The 17657-nt window shown below is 42.7% G+C and overlaps 1 protein-coding gene across 2 annotated transcripts in view; it reads left to right on the forward strand.

The window, feature by feature from the left end:
• tenm1 (teneurin transmembrane protein 1) overlaps positions 1–17657 on the forward strand; it is a 141358-nt gene that overhangs the window by 38941 nt on the left and 84760 nt on the right. For both annotated transcript variants that reach the window (XM_029847107.1, XM_029847108.1), the window contains exon 4: positions 9882–10125. In XM_029847107.1, coding sequence (XP_029702967.1) covers positions 9882–10125 — 244 coding nt within the window. The remainder of the gene's footprint in view (positions 1–9881; positions 10126–17657) is intronic.

Below are 17657 nucleotides of genomic sequence, written 5' to 3' on the forward strand. Positions count from 1 at the left end.
ACACTGAGCTGTCCTTTTGTAATGGAGTATTGACCTGTATCCTAATTTCTAGATTGCTATGCAAAGTTTCATTTTACATTTGCATAACACATCAATGTGCCGCTGCATGGGCTGTTTTATTTTTATTTATTTCATTTTTGACAAGTTTGCAGAGGTATTCTAATGCAGTGCTGCACTGTCTGGTAAGGTATTTTTGGAAAGAGACTGTCATGAGAGTCCCAAAAGTGGTCTACGCTCACTGTGTTCTTATTAGCCCAAGGCTAACTTTTTTGTATGCTGACATATTTTTTAATAATGTAATTCTGGTGGGCTCCCAGGGACATCAGATTAGACAGCACGCAGGATAATACAGTATGTTGATGTCAGTTCAGCTAAGAAGGTGTCCCATCCAAATCCTTGATTCTTTGCCATATCCTCAACCTTCATGCTTCATCCTGTGACTGGAAGGCTACTCTGATCTGACAAGCATCTGATTAAAAGCTGCGTCTTCATTTGTAGTGCAAACATCTCCTCAAAAGCTCCTTCTTCCTTGTCTTTTTTGCAAAGTTTTCTCCCGCACACTGTGGTTTATTTAAACTGAACTCGTGACCGACCCCGCAGCCAGACGGTGTTCTTCAATAGGCTGTGCTATATATAGCATCTCCCAAATGTCATCGTGTTTGTCCTTGTGCATCATTGTATTCAGAAAAAGGCATATTTTTTTAACTTAAATGTCACACACTTGACGTGTGTTTCACCATCTATAAAACTGCTTACTTAAGGGGGCATTCTGGAAAATGGAGCTGCAATCATGTATAATTACACTGATCCAAAAATCAATATTCATTGAGTGTTAACAATTGACTGACAGTTAATTATGTTCAAGCCAACATATCTGATGATGCTTAACTATTTTAATCAACCAAACAAATATGTGTATTCCAGAACTACACAGGCACATTTACACTGAAGTTACAGCCAAAGGTACAGATGCTTACCTGGGTTGTCCAATGTGTCAAGGCGTCCAAAATCCCCCAGATTAAATGTAACAATTTAACCTTTAACCATAGTTTTGAATAAAAACCATGTGTGACACTAATCTAAAAAAATGCTGGGAGCTGAAAAGTGAAACTGGCTCCTCCAATATTACTAACCCCACGACCATATGTAACATGCGGATTATATTGCAGTGTGGCAACAGGAATAATTTCTAATTCTCAACTCGAATAAAAACAAGGAGCTACTGATTTTTTTTTGTTTATTTACTCAAGATGAATACTTTATCAAAACCTTAATGTGATCCAAATCAATAACAATTTACAGCTGAATGGAATCACTTTGCCGCGCCGTGTTGTGCCTTTCCCATCTATCTCCATCATTTTTATATGACGCACCTAATTGAACAGTCGAGAGAGCCGCAGCGTGCGAACACGTCTCTGCGCGTTTTCTGAACGGATGCGGATGTGATTTGGTGGTGGGGTGAAGGAATAAGCAAGTGCGTCCTGCGGGTTCTCCGATAGCATCCGGAGAGCTCCTGCTATGGACGTTAATAAAGGGGAGTGTGTTCTCCACACACACACACACACAGTCATGATGAAGGGACAGCAGAGGACTGCAGTGTCTTATCTTCGTTAATGGTATTCCTCTGTCTCCCTGGAGTTGTGCAGGGAGCAGAGGGCAAGTGCAGTCTGATGTGGGGCATCTGTTCCCACATTTGTTACGCTTCTTCTGGTGTGTGTGTGTGTGGGGGGGGGGGGGGGGGGGGGTGAGAGGGAGACGCACAATGCACGGGCGTATATGCATGTGTGTGCGTTGTGACTGGTGTGATAGGTGCATCACTGGACTGGAACGGCAAGGTGTTGTTTCAGTAGAGGGCAAATGCCGACTTGTCATTGGTTTGTGTTAATGCTGACCCGGGGTGCCGACTCTGCTCACCTCATTGACCACAAGATGGCTGCCAGTTGAGACTGCAGGTGGTGCCGCAGACCCACCTCCTCCCTCTTATTCTCTCCCTCTCTATTCCGCAGACTTTTTGTATCTCTATCTGACTCCATCATCTATTATATGTGCCAGTCAGAATACCAAGAAGCCCTCATTCTTTCCGCTATTTCCTCCTGCCTTCCCATATTCACACATTCCTGGCCCCTCGCACGCAGCATGCACAATATATATGGATGCCTCTCCCTGCCTGCCCTGCCTTCCATACTGTACTCTCAGCGGGGACATTACATGCATAATCTACTCTATAATAAGACTGTAGTTGGCCCCTGATGCCTGGTTAAGCCAGGACAGGTGATGTGTTAATTAGACTCATTTGAGGCACATTGCTGGTAAAGAGCAGGACCCTTTCACAGATGACCCATTTCTCCTTGAGAAGAGCCTCAGTTTTTCTGATCAGGGTTTCATATTGAAACTCACCAGGGATCTGGAGGTGAGGCGGAACTCCTCAAGTCGGCTACATTGGTAGTAGTTATAATGGAAATAGGCTGTGTTGACTAGGGTTGCATGGTTCATGAAAATGGTGTCTCTGGTGTGCCGTCACCGAGACGGAATGCTTATAGCACCCTGATTTATGACTGCTCTGGAGAAGTGAGTGCTTCATAAAGATTTTCCGCCGGCTGCGATGGAGTAATCACTGAAATGATCTGACTTTGGTGGATTACAGTTCCAACGAGCTGTAAAGTCGGTTGCTGTGACTTTGTCTGTCGGACAAAGCGTGAGGAAGGAGAGTCTAACTCTGGGCCTCTGTCAAGGTCATATGGATTAGGAATGATTGGGTTTTCAATACCCTACCAGGGAGTTGTGCATGATGAATCATCACTTCATTTCAAATCGACGCCAATTAAGGAGGGTTTGTGTATTCCACTGTGGGACACGTTCGTGGATGTTCGCCTGGAACAGGCGTTTTCACCCTCTTTCTCTTTTAACAAGCAGCGCTGGCATTCACAGGGATTAGCGAAACCAGAGTGTGTTTTGCTCCCGCCTCGTGCACCGCGCCGTTCGTATTTGTCGTAGCGGATTCACGTTATTTATTGTGTCACACATGGACACGCGCACACTCACAGCCGCGTCACACCGTGTTTACTGTGCAGCACTGCACTGCTTGTGCCAGCAGAGTCGTGTCTGCAAGGCACGCTATACCAAAAGTGTGGAGTCCTGTTCCCGAGCCAGTGAATTCATTTGCATTCATTCCACTGCTTGTCTCTCCTCAGAGCCCATTCTAATTACCAGCAGCTCAGGTCTCCTACAACAGTGCACATCCTCTCACCCTCTGTCACTGGAGGAAGAAAAAAGGACTGCTGCTGGTGCATTCTTGTTTCTTTGATACTACTCTTTCTCTAGCCTGCGAGGATGCTCTTCATATTGGTTTGTTTGCTGTCAAGCCAGGCTACTTTCTTCCATTTTATTGTCAGAGTCAGAAGAAAAACAGTGGCCGGATTTGTGTGCAAACACAGCTCCTCCATACCGTCTTCTTGTGATTGGTTTGGGACGGAGGGAGATGCGGCATGTTCTTATATAAGAGAAACAATGGCAGGGAGGATCCCGAGGCTTGTAAAAGATGAATGTGTGCAGTAATCACTGTAATGGCACGGCGGCTTTTCACCTCCTCAGTCTCAAATGTCTTGTCTCGCCCTCTTTCTGGACTAGTGATGCAGATTTCTGCTCAGACTAATAACTCACACCATGAAGGGCTCGAGCACGGCCCGGCGCTTTGTCATATTCCCGCATGCTTGTATCTACACACCTGCACAGATCCCTGGCAGGTGGCAATGACTGGGTGCCGTGCAGCAGTGACAAGGTCAGGAAGATCAGGGCACGGTCGTGTTCTCAGCTGAGCTCAGCTTGCTGCTATTCCACAAGGTTACTTGCAGGCGAAAGTACTTCAACCTACACAAAAATCCTTCATGGTAAAAAAACAAAGAAAGAAAGAAAGTTTGGTAGTTTTAATAGCAACCATCTTAACATCGATTTGCAGTTTTCTTATCAACTCACATAAACGGTGCCAAACTGAACGTGGAAGCTCTTCTGATAGTGTAATTTGAGCGTGGGTCCCCGCAGTGAAGCGCTTGAGCGATGGTAAGCGTCGAGCCGTCTGAGCCGAGGAGTCAGACTTGAGAGAATTTAGAGTTTCTCCAGGGAGATGCAACTTTCAGAATCACCTGCAGCCTAAACATAATCGCTGAGCAGCTCGGGAGTTGTTTTTGAAGAAGGGGGTAAAAACAAGCAATTACGCAGAGATGCACATAAATACCAGTCTGCACCGTCTCGCATGTACACAAACACGCAGCTGCCTGCACATTAAGGGAGTCCTCAGCAAGGAGAAAGCCAGATGATGCATGACTGGTAATTATCTGCTGGTGTATGAAGATCGACGGGGTTCTGCGTGTGGGAGAAAAGTTCTTAGAGCACTCTGTCTCTTCACATGTATTTTCTTGCTTTAATTGGACAACATGATCGGGTCACTTTGTTAAATGGAGACACCCCCCCCCCCCCCCCCTCTTTATTCACGTCTTCGGAGATGAATCAGTGACGGGTTCTTTAGTAATTGCCGTCTTTGAGTCCACCGTCATCAGCATAATTATCGGCATTTTCCGCCCATCCATGCTCTTTTTTATTATCACTATTGTTATTGTGGATGATACGGTGATTACCGTGGCTATTTTTCATCCCCGGCACCCACGCTGGTGTCAGAGTTATCTTCATCAGCATCGTCATCGTCGCTGTGATCGTTAACAATATTGGGGGCTGTTATCATACACTGGCTGTTTTTATTGGCAATTTAATCATCCTTCACACCAGTTTGGTCCGCAGCCATCCAATGAAAGGAGTCATATTAGAACTTATATAATCCATCGAGATAATGTCTTATCGGTGGCCAGATACACCATTAAGACAAAGACAAATTGTTAGGGACAGCTCGGTGGACAGTGAGGGCAGGATTATCTCATTATCGCAAAGAAGAAGAATAAAACCAGTGAGTCCTAATTTCACTTGTCTGACCTTTTTATAGGGTTAATTATTTATTTCATTGAAGCACAGCAGTGGAATAAACTTTGCGGCTATTTAATGTAAGTCAATTAAGAAGCCAGATAGATGAAAAGCTATCCTAAGGGAAATTATGAGGCTTTTATTTTTAGAGTGGGGTGGCTGATTGGGTGGATGTGGTTTTCACTGGTCCTGGTCCAACAATAGTGCTAAATGTGCTCTAAAACGATCACATTCCTCAGCTGGAGAGGCAGGTTTGATATTGTTGAGGTCAGGCTCTATGGATTTTGTACGGCTTCGCTGTAATAAGTGAAATTAAGTCTGCACTGGAGCACTGGCCGCAATAATGTTGAAAACAACAAGAAAAGAAGAACAAGGAAGAAGTAAACACACGGGGAAGAAAACTGGTTAAATATTAGACTTTAATAGTTTTTTTCTACGTTAATATTCCAATCGTTTGGTCTACTTGCTCGTTAAATGAATTGTGTTGCTGTTGCCTCAACACTACATAAAGAAAATATAAAACCTATTTTGACATTGAAAAAGCTCTAATCAGAGTGCTGTCTACCCTTTCGGTTGAATAATCAAAGTAATGTACTGCGCACCATTTTAGATATAAGTAAAAATACAGCCAGGCTCCTATAGATCAACAGAAAATAAAATGAACTGCTGTGGAGTGCAACATGTACAGTGCAGAGGAGAAAAAAAGATCCCTCCGGCAGAGCTCAGGTTGTTGTGACAAACCACAAGAAAACTTTCTGAATATCTTCACTGTTTCACTACTAAAGAACAAACTGTACCATCCACAGAGGGAAAAATGCAGGCCCAGCCTCTTCCAGTGAAAGACTATTACGGCATCTCGTCATCCGGTGTTCAGGCTGCGCTGAACATCTGGCAGGTGCATCTTGATGGAATGTAAAATATTCTAATGATGACACTCATGAACAACATTATTTTCCACTCATTTATCTGCTTTATGCACCAACACAGCCTCATTCGGCCTGCAACTCTTAGTTCCTCTCTTTGACTAGGCTTTAAATACTTAAATTGTCTTGAATAGCTAATACATGCTGCTATTTCAGCTACACTCCACATGCACTCATGAATTTTTGATAGCTGGCCCAAATACCTGTTACATTTTTTAACAAATCCTCCCAGATCTCCCTTCTGCTGGCTGTTAAACCAGCTTTTGTCCTACCTTGTTTATGTATCCAAAAGCAAATCAATCCAGGAAGATTTCCTGCATAAACGACTTTACCAATGTTTTTTCTGGAGGACTAAATCTCAGAGGAGGCCGAGGGAACAGACCGATCATCTGCTGTCATTGTCCTCCTCTGGCCATCGTCTCCCTGCTGTCTTGTTGCCTGGTCTGTTCAGCTCTCAGCCAGTAACTACAAACAAAAAAACAATGCCGACAATGTGACATTTATCCGGAGAGTCGATGATTTGGGCACACGTTACTCTGCCATTTACGCACTCGTATGAGGAAAATAAGACTCTTCCTCAGACTTCCATGGCTGAAGCTTCGAAAGCACCACCTGGCAGCCGTGGCCTCTGCGTCACCCTGCCCCACAACATTACCTCCCCTCACAATTCCTCCGTCTAAACGGAGACTATAACCAAGCTCCCCATTATGCCTTTTATGCAAAGGAGGAAGTGAACATATTATCCAGGCGCACAAGCAGAATACGCTGGTAGGTAAAACAGTGCGATGGCAGGTGTTGGGGATTTTTGAGATGGGTGTTCTGAAGGAGCACACTGTCGATTTTTCTGTGGCAGAAATGAGATGCGAAACCAGCATAAGGGCACGGTTCTCCCCAGGCCGTGTGTCCGTAATACGAAATGGAGTTTTTATTGTGAGTAGACTGAAGACAGACGATTAATTGCTTTTTAATCTTGTAATAACAAGCCTCTCACTCTCACTCATACACACAGAAAAAAAGGGAAAGGTACAGTTTCTGCATTAAGCTTGGCAGGAATTTCATTTTAGGTTTGTTTGTCTGGTTCAAGGTAAATATCAGCCCTTTTTTTGGGGTTCCTACAGTGTGTGTGCTTAAACTCAGTTAAATATTTGGCTCGAGTGATTAAAGTCTTTGGAGGAGACAGAATCAAACTTTGAGCTTAGCTCCAAACTATTTTAATGCTCCTGGATTACACATGACCTTCTGAAGTGATGAAGAACACGGAAAAGTAATTAATGGAAAACCCTGACTGGTCCTGTGTCAGAGATGAGAAACACGATTTTAAGCTGCTTTGTGTAAATGTGTGCGTATTGTTGTGAGTTCTCCAGGTAATGTAATTAATATATTCACTCTGTATCTTGTATGCACTTTAGCCATCTGCATTCTTAATAAGTTAAGAATGGGTCAGTGATTAAGCAGAAAAAAACCCCAATGGAATAAGTGGCATTTGTTCCAAATAACCCAGAATTGTGCTACGCTATGTTGTGCACAGACGGTTGTTCACAGGTATCATTGCTGATTATAAAATGGTGAAGGGAAAAGAGCCAGGAGGGAGAACAGAGATGCAGGAGGATGGAGAGAATGACGGAAAATAAAAGTAAAAGTAAAAACTAAAGTGGCATTTCTACTCAGATGCTATTCTACCCACTAAATCGGTTCATTTCCATCATCACAGAAGGTTTTTGCAGAAATGGCTAAAATATTATTGAACCAATATAGAATCATCATGTGAGGCTGTTTGAATCCTTAAAAGTTAAATTCATATCAATGTTAAATAAAGGCTCTGACAATAGAGCCTGTAAAATTAAGTCAAACTCTTTTCCCTTTGTAATGTGCTAATCCTTCTAATTTCAACACACAGAAAAAAATAAGCCTGAAGAGCATGGGATTTCTGGGATTTCTAGGGGGAATCAGCGGATTTACAGGTACTGATAAATCAGTGCAATGCTACAAACGGAAGTACCACTTTAAAGCCAGCGGTGGTACCACGCTGCCATGCGGCACGGCTCTAAAAATGTTCTTGCTTTTCCCTAACCATGTAATTTTTAATACTCAGAGGTGATCCGGGCAAAAATAACTCCGACATCCATTAAGATTAGTCCAAACAGCACCTCCAGGTGATGACACAGATGCATTTCTTGTCTCCTCACCAAGCTTACATGGAGTCAGCTTTAGCACACTTTGATTAGCTCCTGCAGCCGCCAAGTGATTACTGCTGTGATAACGGATATGTTTGCATACGGGGCAATAATACATAAATGTCTGAGGAGGGGCTCTGCTGATCAGGGCCGTGCAAGTTATAAATACAACGTATCCATTTTATTAGCTTCTGCATCAGCTGTTGCCGTTCAACAGAAACACGTAAAATTCTAAAAACATACAATTTAATGTGCGAGTGTGTCTGTCACCACAGACGGTTGAGTAGAATAAACAACAATGGGGGGAGGACAGCTTTGAGAGAGAACCCCCCTCTGTGTTTCCAAGGGTGCATGAAGTAAGTGTGTGAGTAATGGCTTGTCACCAGTATGGAAAAGACCATTTCAGTCGCTCTGTAAACAGAGAAAGAAGACAAATATTTCAAAGGAAATGTGGCAAAGGCAGCCATGTTGAGACGGTAGCAGCGATGGAAGATGAAAATCTGTCACGTCTTCAAAAGCATTTGAGACGAATGTCAAATGCGCTCACACGCGTACACGCGAGCAGACGGCCTGATTGCAAACATAAGAACATCTGAGAAGAACATTGTGGAGACATTTTGGAAAAGCTGTGCAAATAGAGTTATCCCAGGATTGTTGAGAATTTAAATGACTCGTGTCAAAAAGTCACATAAAGAGATTTCAAGGCTTGTTTAGGGTTTTTGCTTTTGTTGTTTTTGTAAATGCCAGTGTTCTGGGTTTGCTTCATCTCTTTGCCTTCAACAGTTGGTAAATACGCTTTCTTAATCGTGAACAGTTGCATGTAATTTTCATCAATTTATGCTATCAAAACAATCTGTAGAGACATGAAACATGATTATTTAATTCTTTACTTTTCACAGCTTCCCTTCTGGCAACAAAAATCAAATGTTATCTGGTGTTTTTCTAATGACGCTTTGACTCGACTGCAGTGGAATTCTGTAGAATTCTCCCTGTTGGGATTGATTTCCAGATAGAAAATAATTGCTGACATTTCAACACCGAATAAAGTTGCCAGATAATAATGGCTGTCTCCGCGAGCACCCGTTTGCCTTTTACAGCAGGTTTAAGGCTAATGGTACATTCATTGTTAATGCAGCCAAACAGAATTGATCCTGCGGGTTGAGGGGCAATGGCACAGCCCGAGTTTCCCCCCAGTAGCTACAGTACGCCTCCAATAGCTCTGCGAACACTCTCAGATGTATGCCGCCACAATGTGGAACCATATTCAAAATGGCGCTCCCTCTGTTGCCACACATATTTCATCTGAACCTTAATTACTTTACACAGCCATTCAGTAGGCCGACACAACCCAAAGAAAGCAGCGAGGGGGAAGGGAAAGAAGGAAGCAGAATTTTGGCAAAAGAGAATGAAAAATGATGGCGAAAGAGGGAGCTCCTGTGAAAGCCCGAGGTTACCAGTGTGAGAGTTACAGCTGGCTAGCTCATTCCGTTGAGCTACAGATCTCATAATAAACATCACATGGGTAGTTTGGGGCTGGGGGGTGCAGATTAAGCCAGAGCTTTTAGCTCTATAAAGACTGCTCAATGTTGCAGCCAGCGAAGAACCTATTTATAGGGCAGCTGGAAATGTATCAAAGCGGGTTGGAAGGGACGACACAGAACAGGCGTAGTTTCAAGGTGATTTATGTCCTTCAATCAGCGTAATACCAATACTGTCAATGTCCGTGTCACTTTTATTTCAAATTTATGACACCGCGCTCCGAATAAATCTCTGTTTATTTCTCCACCGTCTCTCTCCCCGTGTTGTCTTTGTTCAGAGCTGCCCAGCAGTCCAGGAGGCCAGTTCACGTTCCGCCCGCTGCCTCCGCCTCCTCCCCCGCCTCACGCCTGCACGTGTGCCCGTCCCGCGCCCTACGCTCAAGTCAGCCTGCAAAGGAAGACCATGCCGACGCGGTGTCAGACCGGCCAGAGCAGCCAGGGGGGAGACACGAGCTCAAGCACAGACCAGGCACAGCTCCACAACAGCTGGGTGCTCAACAGCAACATCCCCCTGGAGACCAGGTGAATGCAAATGATTTCAGCTTCTGACTGCACCCACAAAATCATTTAAGCAGCAATGGATTTTTTTACACAGACAAAATGGATTTGAAGTGGCGCTGAAGTTGAAAAGGGAGAATTTGGCAGTAGTTAGTTGTCACAGAAAACCTTCAAATGAAAACCTCTTCAAGAAAAGTCACCTTCATCATATGTAAAATCCACTTTATTCATATAATATATGATTAAAGACCTTTGTTCCATTTGATGATTGAGAGGATGGAGCAAGAGATCAATAGAATAAAGAATATCTTTCATCAGGATTGCGAATTTAGGCAGTCTGTGTTGATATTTCTCATCATTGTCTGAGACAAACTACCTTAGTGGGTGTTTTTAGCGCACTTATGCTAGTTTGGCCTTGCCTGGTTTAACTTGGCAAAGATCTGCAGCAGCATTACAAAAGACAACCAGCATGGAGGCTGTCTTTGCTAGGATTCTCTCAAATCTCACTGGGGCTTTTTGGGATTGGAAGCAGCTAACAAAGCACTGCTGTTTTTATTCCCTTTAGTCACCATTTATCATGATGGGAGAGGGCTAATTATCAAGAAGTTTAATCAACCGGGATTTTCTTTCAAGATTTCCATCAGTGATTTTTACAGTTTAGTTAGATGTTTGATTGAAGATGCAGACGTCACTGAAGTAACCTCACATAATGGCGGCACTATGGTAACCAGGGCTAATAGCTGCAACCCACCACGAAGTTCAGGTTTCTACTGTCAGAACTGAATACAACACAGGGAATACACAGCGAGTCTGTCTTCGATGGAAACCATTGTGAGCTACACAGGTAAAGTCTGAGAAGACAGGAAGTCCCGAGTCTGGACAGTGTGATGCATCTGCTTCCTGCTTCATCGGACTAACTGAACAGAGAACACATCTGAGGCTGGAACTGAGAGACAAGTGGTCTGAGAGTCAAGAACTCCTTACCACATCTGCATATTTTGATGAATTAATGAGATGGTTTGCACGTGTGTTCAAGTGTGTGTGTGTGTGTGTGTGTGTGTGTGTGTGTGTGTGTGTGTGAGAGAGAGGTGGTCCCTCTTGACTTGATTGACTTACTTGCCCTGATTGGCTAATGCTAAAAGAGCCAATCATATTAATCTCTCATCAACGGACTCAGACGTGGATTTCACATACTGAGTTTTCAGGCCGTCAATGCTTATTGACAGTCCAGGCTAAAGACCGCTGTTTTGGTGAGTCCAGGCCCGGAGAACCCCATTTTACCTCCAATTACAACCTGAAAGAATGGCCACATACACAGCCGATATTCACCTTCTGGGTTGCCTGTTAATATTTCTCACCTTTGGGGGGAAAAAATGTCTGCACGCTAGAAACGAACCACCGGAATTTTTCCACTGAAATAATCATCTACCGAAAGCATAAGTTATAACCGATCGCCTGAATTCTGTTGGAGATCTTCCTTTGTGAGGGTGCTTTTGGAATGAGGCAGCAGCAATGTGTTTGCATGTTTAATGAGAGCTCGGAGAGGCAGCTGAATTCTGGTATTATGAGTGAGGATGAGATTGGCAGGCTGCCATGGCAGAAGAAGAAGTTTAATAACTTATGCATTAGCACATAATTAGATCTTACCTCATTTAAAGGAAAGGAAGAATAAAATTAGATTCAGTGGCAATTTAAATTAATCATTGGCCAGACGTGTGTATTAATATAAGAGACTTGTCAAGAGTGCTGTGTAATTACTTTACTTATCTGCGTGTTTGCTTTAAAGAATCCAGGACCGACACTTTTGTGTGTTTCGAATCATTCCAATCAATATTTGCTTGGCATAAAGCGCATAATGGAAGAACGCGATGTGATGATAGCACACAGTTTCCACAGTGGCTCGCTATGTTGGATGGCGCCTTGTTGTAATGACACATTTTTGCATTTGGGAGTTTATAGTCAAATAAGTTTCTTTTGAAAGTGCACGATTCATCCCAAACCATAAAACATAATCATATCCACAGTCAATAGAATGTGTCCCTTCATAGCATAATTCAGATGTTATTGCTTCATTTCAATCTGGTTTTGACAAGGGTGAGAGAGAAAAGTGCTTAATTCCTCACTGTTTTGATTTGGATTTAATATTTGAGCAGCATCCTGTCGCAACACTAATCTAATTATTTCATATCTCCAATTTTGCCCTGATGCGGCTGCTATCAGCACAATCTCAGAGACAAGATTAAAGATTTATCAGCAGCGAACCTGACATGTACGCTCATGCCGGTGGAATTATAAGCACCGTGAAAACCTTAATAAAAACGACAAGAAAACTTGCATATCTCCACTTGTCAAGTGCTCTTCCCTTCTCCTTGATTCCTTTTTGATGAATATGTATTGAAACGTATTGACGCACGCTGGCGGAGATTAAGATTTTTTGAAGTGTTCATAGATTTCCTTTTCGACTGTATGTCCATTACATTTCTGGAGAGGCCAGCTTCTGTTAGAGCAACGATGCAGATATGGATATTCAATATATCTGACCGGGGCTGACACTGGGTGTGTTAGGAGGTGTGGGGACTGTAATAAATGGACCAGGGTCTGACTTTTAGCCCTGTGAAGGAAGACAACAGGAATCGGGTGTGTAGATACATAACAAAATCATCTTTAACAACAGATGTTCCTGCACTCACAGGCATCCCACCCACACACTGACCCACCCACCCACCCACACACACACCCACACACCCACACACACACATGCAGGTAGAGACGAGCCCCGGGCTGCAGAGTCTGGCCTCCCGGAGAGCAGGAACTCTGATCATCTTCCTATCTCTGGGGAAATCTGCCCTCTGATATGAAGTCAGAGCTTTTTGGGCTTTACTCCTGGATGTGATCTGAGAAGATCAAAGGCAGAAAATGGAGGAAGAACAGGAAAGCATTTTTGAAAGCTCCGTGTGAAGAACCTAGACCTTCAAACACATCGAACAAATATAAATTCTGTTGTATTCCCATCCCTCTTAGTCTAATCTGCTTTCATCAAGACTCCCCCTGTGTACTCGCCTCAGCAGAGTGATCATGCTCACCTGTGGTTGAAATGGATTTGTGAACGATTGTCTTCTCTCTGAGCCCATGTTGTGTTTGTCCACATCTGTGGATTTGTCCTTAAGTTTATCTCTGGCTTTTCAGGGCTGAACTAGCATTGAACCAGGTGTGTGATTGCTCCATGTGCAGCCTTGTGTGTACCCCCCCCCCCGCCTCCCATCTGACTCGCAGCCTTCGGTGGAGGCTGCCAGGCATAGAGTGAGAGGTGAGGTGAGGCGAGGAGGTAGAGAGTGAAGGATGGATGTCAGCTGTCTCTTATGTTAAGCACAGCCATGGGGCCACCTCACAGGATGACAAAGAAAAAAAAACAGGAAAAGAGAGTAAAGAGAACAGAACAGATAAAGAATGGAGAGTTAAAAAGTCAATTCAAAGCAAAGAACATACGAAGAACGCCCTCAATTGAATCAATATTGACTTTCTGAAATTTACAGTAAGTTGATTTCTGAACATAAATGTTTAAATTATGAAAACTCTCATTTTCTGTGTCCTTTAAAAAAATAATTAAATGACCTGGTAGACTTTTTTTCCTTTTGAAATCAGATCCATTCAAAGATATAAATGAGTTAAGAAGATAGATGTGGTCAGATGAACATGGGATGAGATGAGTGCGGTCTGTGTCCAACAGCACTGTCGTTCTGCTGTCTGGCCCCACTTTAATGGCCCCGTCCTTTCTTGCCCCTAGAGACCACCGTCCTACCAGCCTGTGACCTCACATTCTTCATTGCACGGATGGAATAACAGCACAGTGAGCTCAGCTACGTGTCTGCCCTGATATGTCACATTCACAGCCCGAATTAACCCTCGGAACTCCTGGACCGTTTCTTATATCCTGTGTCACATGAAGTGTGACCTGTATTGTGGCTCCACAGGGTGGTTCCACCATTTTGAACTTGGTCCTGCTTCCATACTGATTTGTTCAAGCCCACCAAATGAGCAGATAAATCTGGTTTAGCTGTTAGAAATGGTGGAAGGATACAAAGGAGCGATTTAAAAAAAAAAAAGGATAAGAAAAACAATAGACCATGGAGTAGCCCATTTAGCCATTGTCCTGTTTTAATTTGTTGAAATTTAAAAAAGAAAGAAAGAAAGAATCCTGACATTTTATTATTTCTTATTTTTAACAATTTATGGTAAATTTATGGTTAAAAGAACTCTACCATGCATCCATCTATGCTCACTACAGCCTATTTTACCCTCTGGTCTCATGACTATGGATTGTGACCCTTATTATTGTCATGCATCCCTACGTTCCTAGCCGAACCAAAGAACCCAGAAGACAAACTCCCCGTCTAACCAGCGCCACCCAATGAACATTAGCTAATGTGACTGTTGGTCTTAGGACTCCATGGTTACTCCAGGATGTTTTGTTGGATCCTGACGAAGGATCCAGCTGACCTGACTGGATTTATTTACAGCCTTTCTAGTCATCTTTGATACAGAAAGTGTCTTTGACTGTCAAAATAGATCAATACAACATGTAAATGAGGCATTTAGAATTTTTCCAAAACACACACACAGATTACTGCAGCGCTCGAATGGAGTCAGAATTCCACACCTGGACTGCATCTGTGTTTTTATTTGAAATGTGTCTGGTTGCTGGTGCTGTTTTTCCTCTCCTCACTCTGACATTTAACTTTTAAAAGCCTCCCACTGACAGGTGTTGTAAATGAGGATTTTCCTGCTAACACGAAGGGCAGCGCACCGGGGACCCGGAGCTAGCGCGTTAAGCAAACAAACTAAACTAAGCTGAAACTCCTAAAAAAAAGAAAATACACACATTCTTCAGGAAAGAAAATAATGACTCTTTTTTTTAAAATAACTCTCAGCTGCAGGCTTTGACATCAGTAGAAGCTGGAAACTGCTAATACTGTACATACGTTCCCTGATCCATGCTCTCCGAGAACATCATTTCCCTTCTCCCCCAAATTTCTCCTTCCCCCACTGACACTGTCCAACCCTCACCCTCATTATCCAAACACAATATAGTTGAAATGCTACCTTGATTAATTGCCCTTCAGCTTAGCTTCCTATCATCATCTGCTATCTAACAGGCTCCTTTTCATAATGAAAATGAACCCTAACTCCATTTAACTAATGGAGCAGTATAACTTAAGTAGTCACTTTGATGAGCAAAAAAAAAAGGAATAGGTGAGTCATTGATCCTTGGTTGTCAGGGCTTTTTCATTCCTTTTCATATCTGTGCTGATTTGCATCACACTGGTGGCTCATAATGTTGCACCGGAGAAGCTTATTCTCTAGTGAATGGCTTTGAATTTTCCATTCAGCAGCACATTCCCTGTGGTTTGGGCCCATTTTTGGCAATGCTTCTTTTTCTGTCATTTTTTTTTTTACCGGTTAAAGTGGACTAAATAATTTGTTGCATAATTGCCACATAATTGCTCACCTCTCAGATTTTACAGAGGAACATGAAAACTAGCACTGGTCATAACTGTGGACTGCTTTTTCATCCTCGATTTTATGGTTTCTAAATGAATCAGGTAGTTGAGTGCGGTTCCATCCTCCTGTCCTGTGAGTGATATTTGAATCTGAGCTCTGTATGCCTCATTTACAAAAGAGCAGGAGAAGGGTCTCCTCTTAAAATCTACCACCTTAGGGGGCTCTTTAAATGAGTTTCAGTCAGACGTATTTTAGAGTGAGTCTAAATTCCTCTGAGTGCCGATTTGCATAAATAGAATCAGAATAAGGTAGTAGATGCCAGAGAGCTAGAAAAAAAAGGCTCGGCTGTGTTTAACTAATTGGCAAAAGATTAAACCACTGTCCTAGATAGGCCTAACCAATCATTTTTTACTGTAGAATTGGAAAAAAAAACAGTGGCCCCAATGTTGGACGTAAGCCTGTGGGACTAAAATTCTGAACGATAAGGGCAGCATTAACTATTTTACCCTCTAAAACCCTTCCCCCACACAGTGACTGGCCAGTCAAAGCCATAGATATATATTAATTCCTTTTACAATAGTGGTGTAGATTAAAGCTCTGCACTTATAGCGTGATAAGAGTTTAGTAATTTTATTAAGTTTTTTGCACTGGCCAAACCGTGGCTCTCGAGCGATATGCACCTCTTGACCAATAAGAATGCAGTGGTCCATCTGAAATGTTTTTGTAAAATTGAGCGAAAAACACAACTTTATCTGTGAATTCTTTTAATTGCTTGTGTATACCGGTATCCTCAGGCTATTACTGCTTGTGAAACCATTCTGAGCAAATTCAACACAGTGCAATACTTTTCTAATATTTTAGGTCTAAAGGAAGGAATCCGAATATTTATTTTTTGAAGGATTGTTCCTGTGACGCAGCCGTTTGTCTACACATCATCGCAGTAGCACATAATGGATGCGAATGAAATAAAAAACAGGAGGTGTTTTCACAGACGTCAGGCCGCTATTCAAACATTAACTGAGGGGTTTGTTTCCTTTAGGAAACCGGACATTCTTGTAAACTTAATTATAATTCAAAGTCTTGTAAGATTTGCACAAAAGCTGTTAGTCAGAAATGCTGTGGTTTGTGATGTCGACAGAGGGACATTACCTCAGGGGCACACCGGTTTCAAAGCAGAAGTATTTTCTTGTGTAAACACACTGACAGTGTCAGCGTGGGACTACGAATAACATTCTTTTGCAGTAACAGTAAAAGAATTTGGCTCTAAGTTCTTGACCCGTTGGCCACTGCTGCCCTAAAGCAGCAATGTCCTGTAATCTCCGACTCCAACTAATGCCCTGACATGTTTTTACCAGCAATATTTTTGATGCTCTACACTTATTTAAAGAAGCCGTGTGCCCGCATAGATTACCAACATCAAGGCTTAATCATGTAATGCTGAAGAACTGGTGGCATTAGTTAGAGATAGGGATGCTTCATTATTTATTAGTACTTCTAGGTGAAGAAGTTGGAAATGGAATATCGCAAGCACACCAAAACTCACTTACCTTCCATAAGAAGGTTCTGAGGATAATTCTGGTGGAATGGGAACATTTGTGGATATTTAAATATGTATAAACAGAAAATGAATTGGTATAATAGTTATTGTCTAAAGTTGCATTAGCTAATGATAGTCTAGTTATTGTGATTATAAGGGGTAAGAAAGCAGGCCCTCATGCTCGTGTCAAGAGAAAAAAAAATACAGGAATCTGTCCTTTTTTTATTTTGAAAGCACTGAAGTGCAGATGGAGGATTGTTGTTTGGATTCTCAGATGAGGCTGAACGCGCCAAATAAAGAAAGCACCGCCGCTGCCATGAGGGCACCGAGAGAATTGTATCCCCTGCATCATGTCATTATCACGTCAAGTGTTCAGTGCGGGACCAACTATTAAATATTAAAGACCATTGTTGCAAATTCCAGCCAGGAAACATTCAAAGATCAGCTTTGAAAGTTAATGCTGGCTAAAATGATAACATCTATTAATAGCAGTTGCCGTTTCTGGCTTGTCTCAGTCGAA

Source organism: Takifugu rubripes, chromosome 14, assembly GCF_901000725.2.
Source record: "Takifugu rubripes chromosome 14, fTakRub1.2, whole genome shotgun sequence".
NCBI lineage: Eukaryota > Metazoa > Chordata > Actinopteri > Tetraodontiformes > Tetraodontidae > Takifugu > Takifugu rubripes.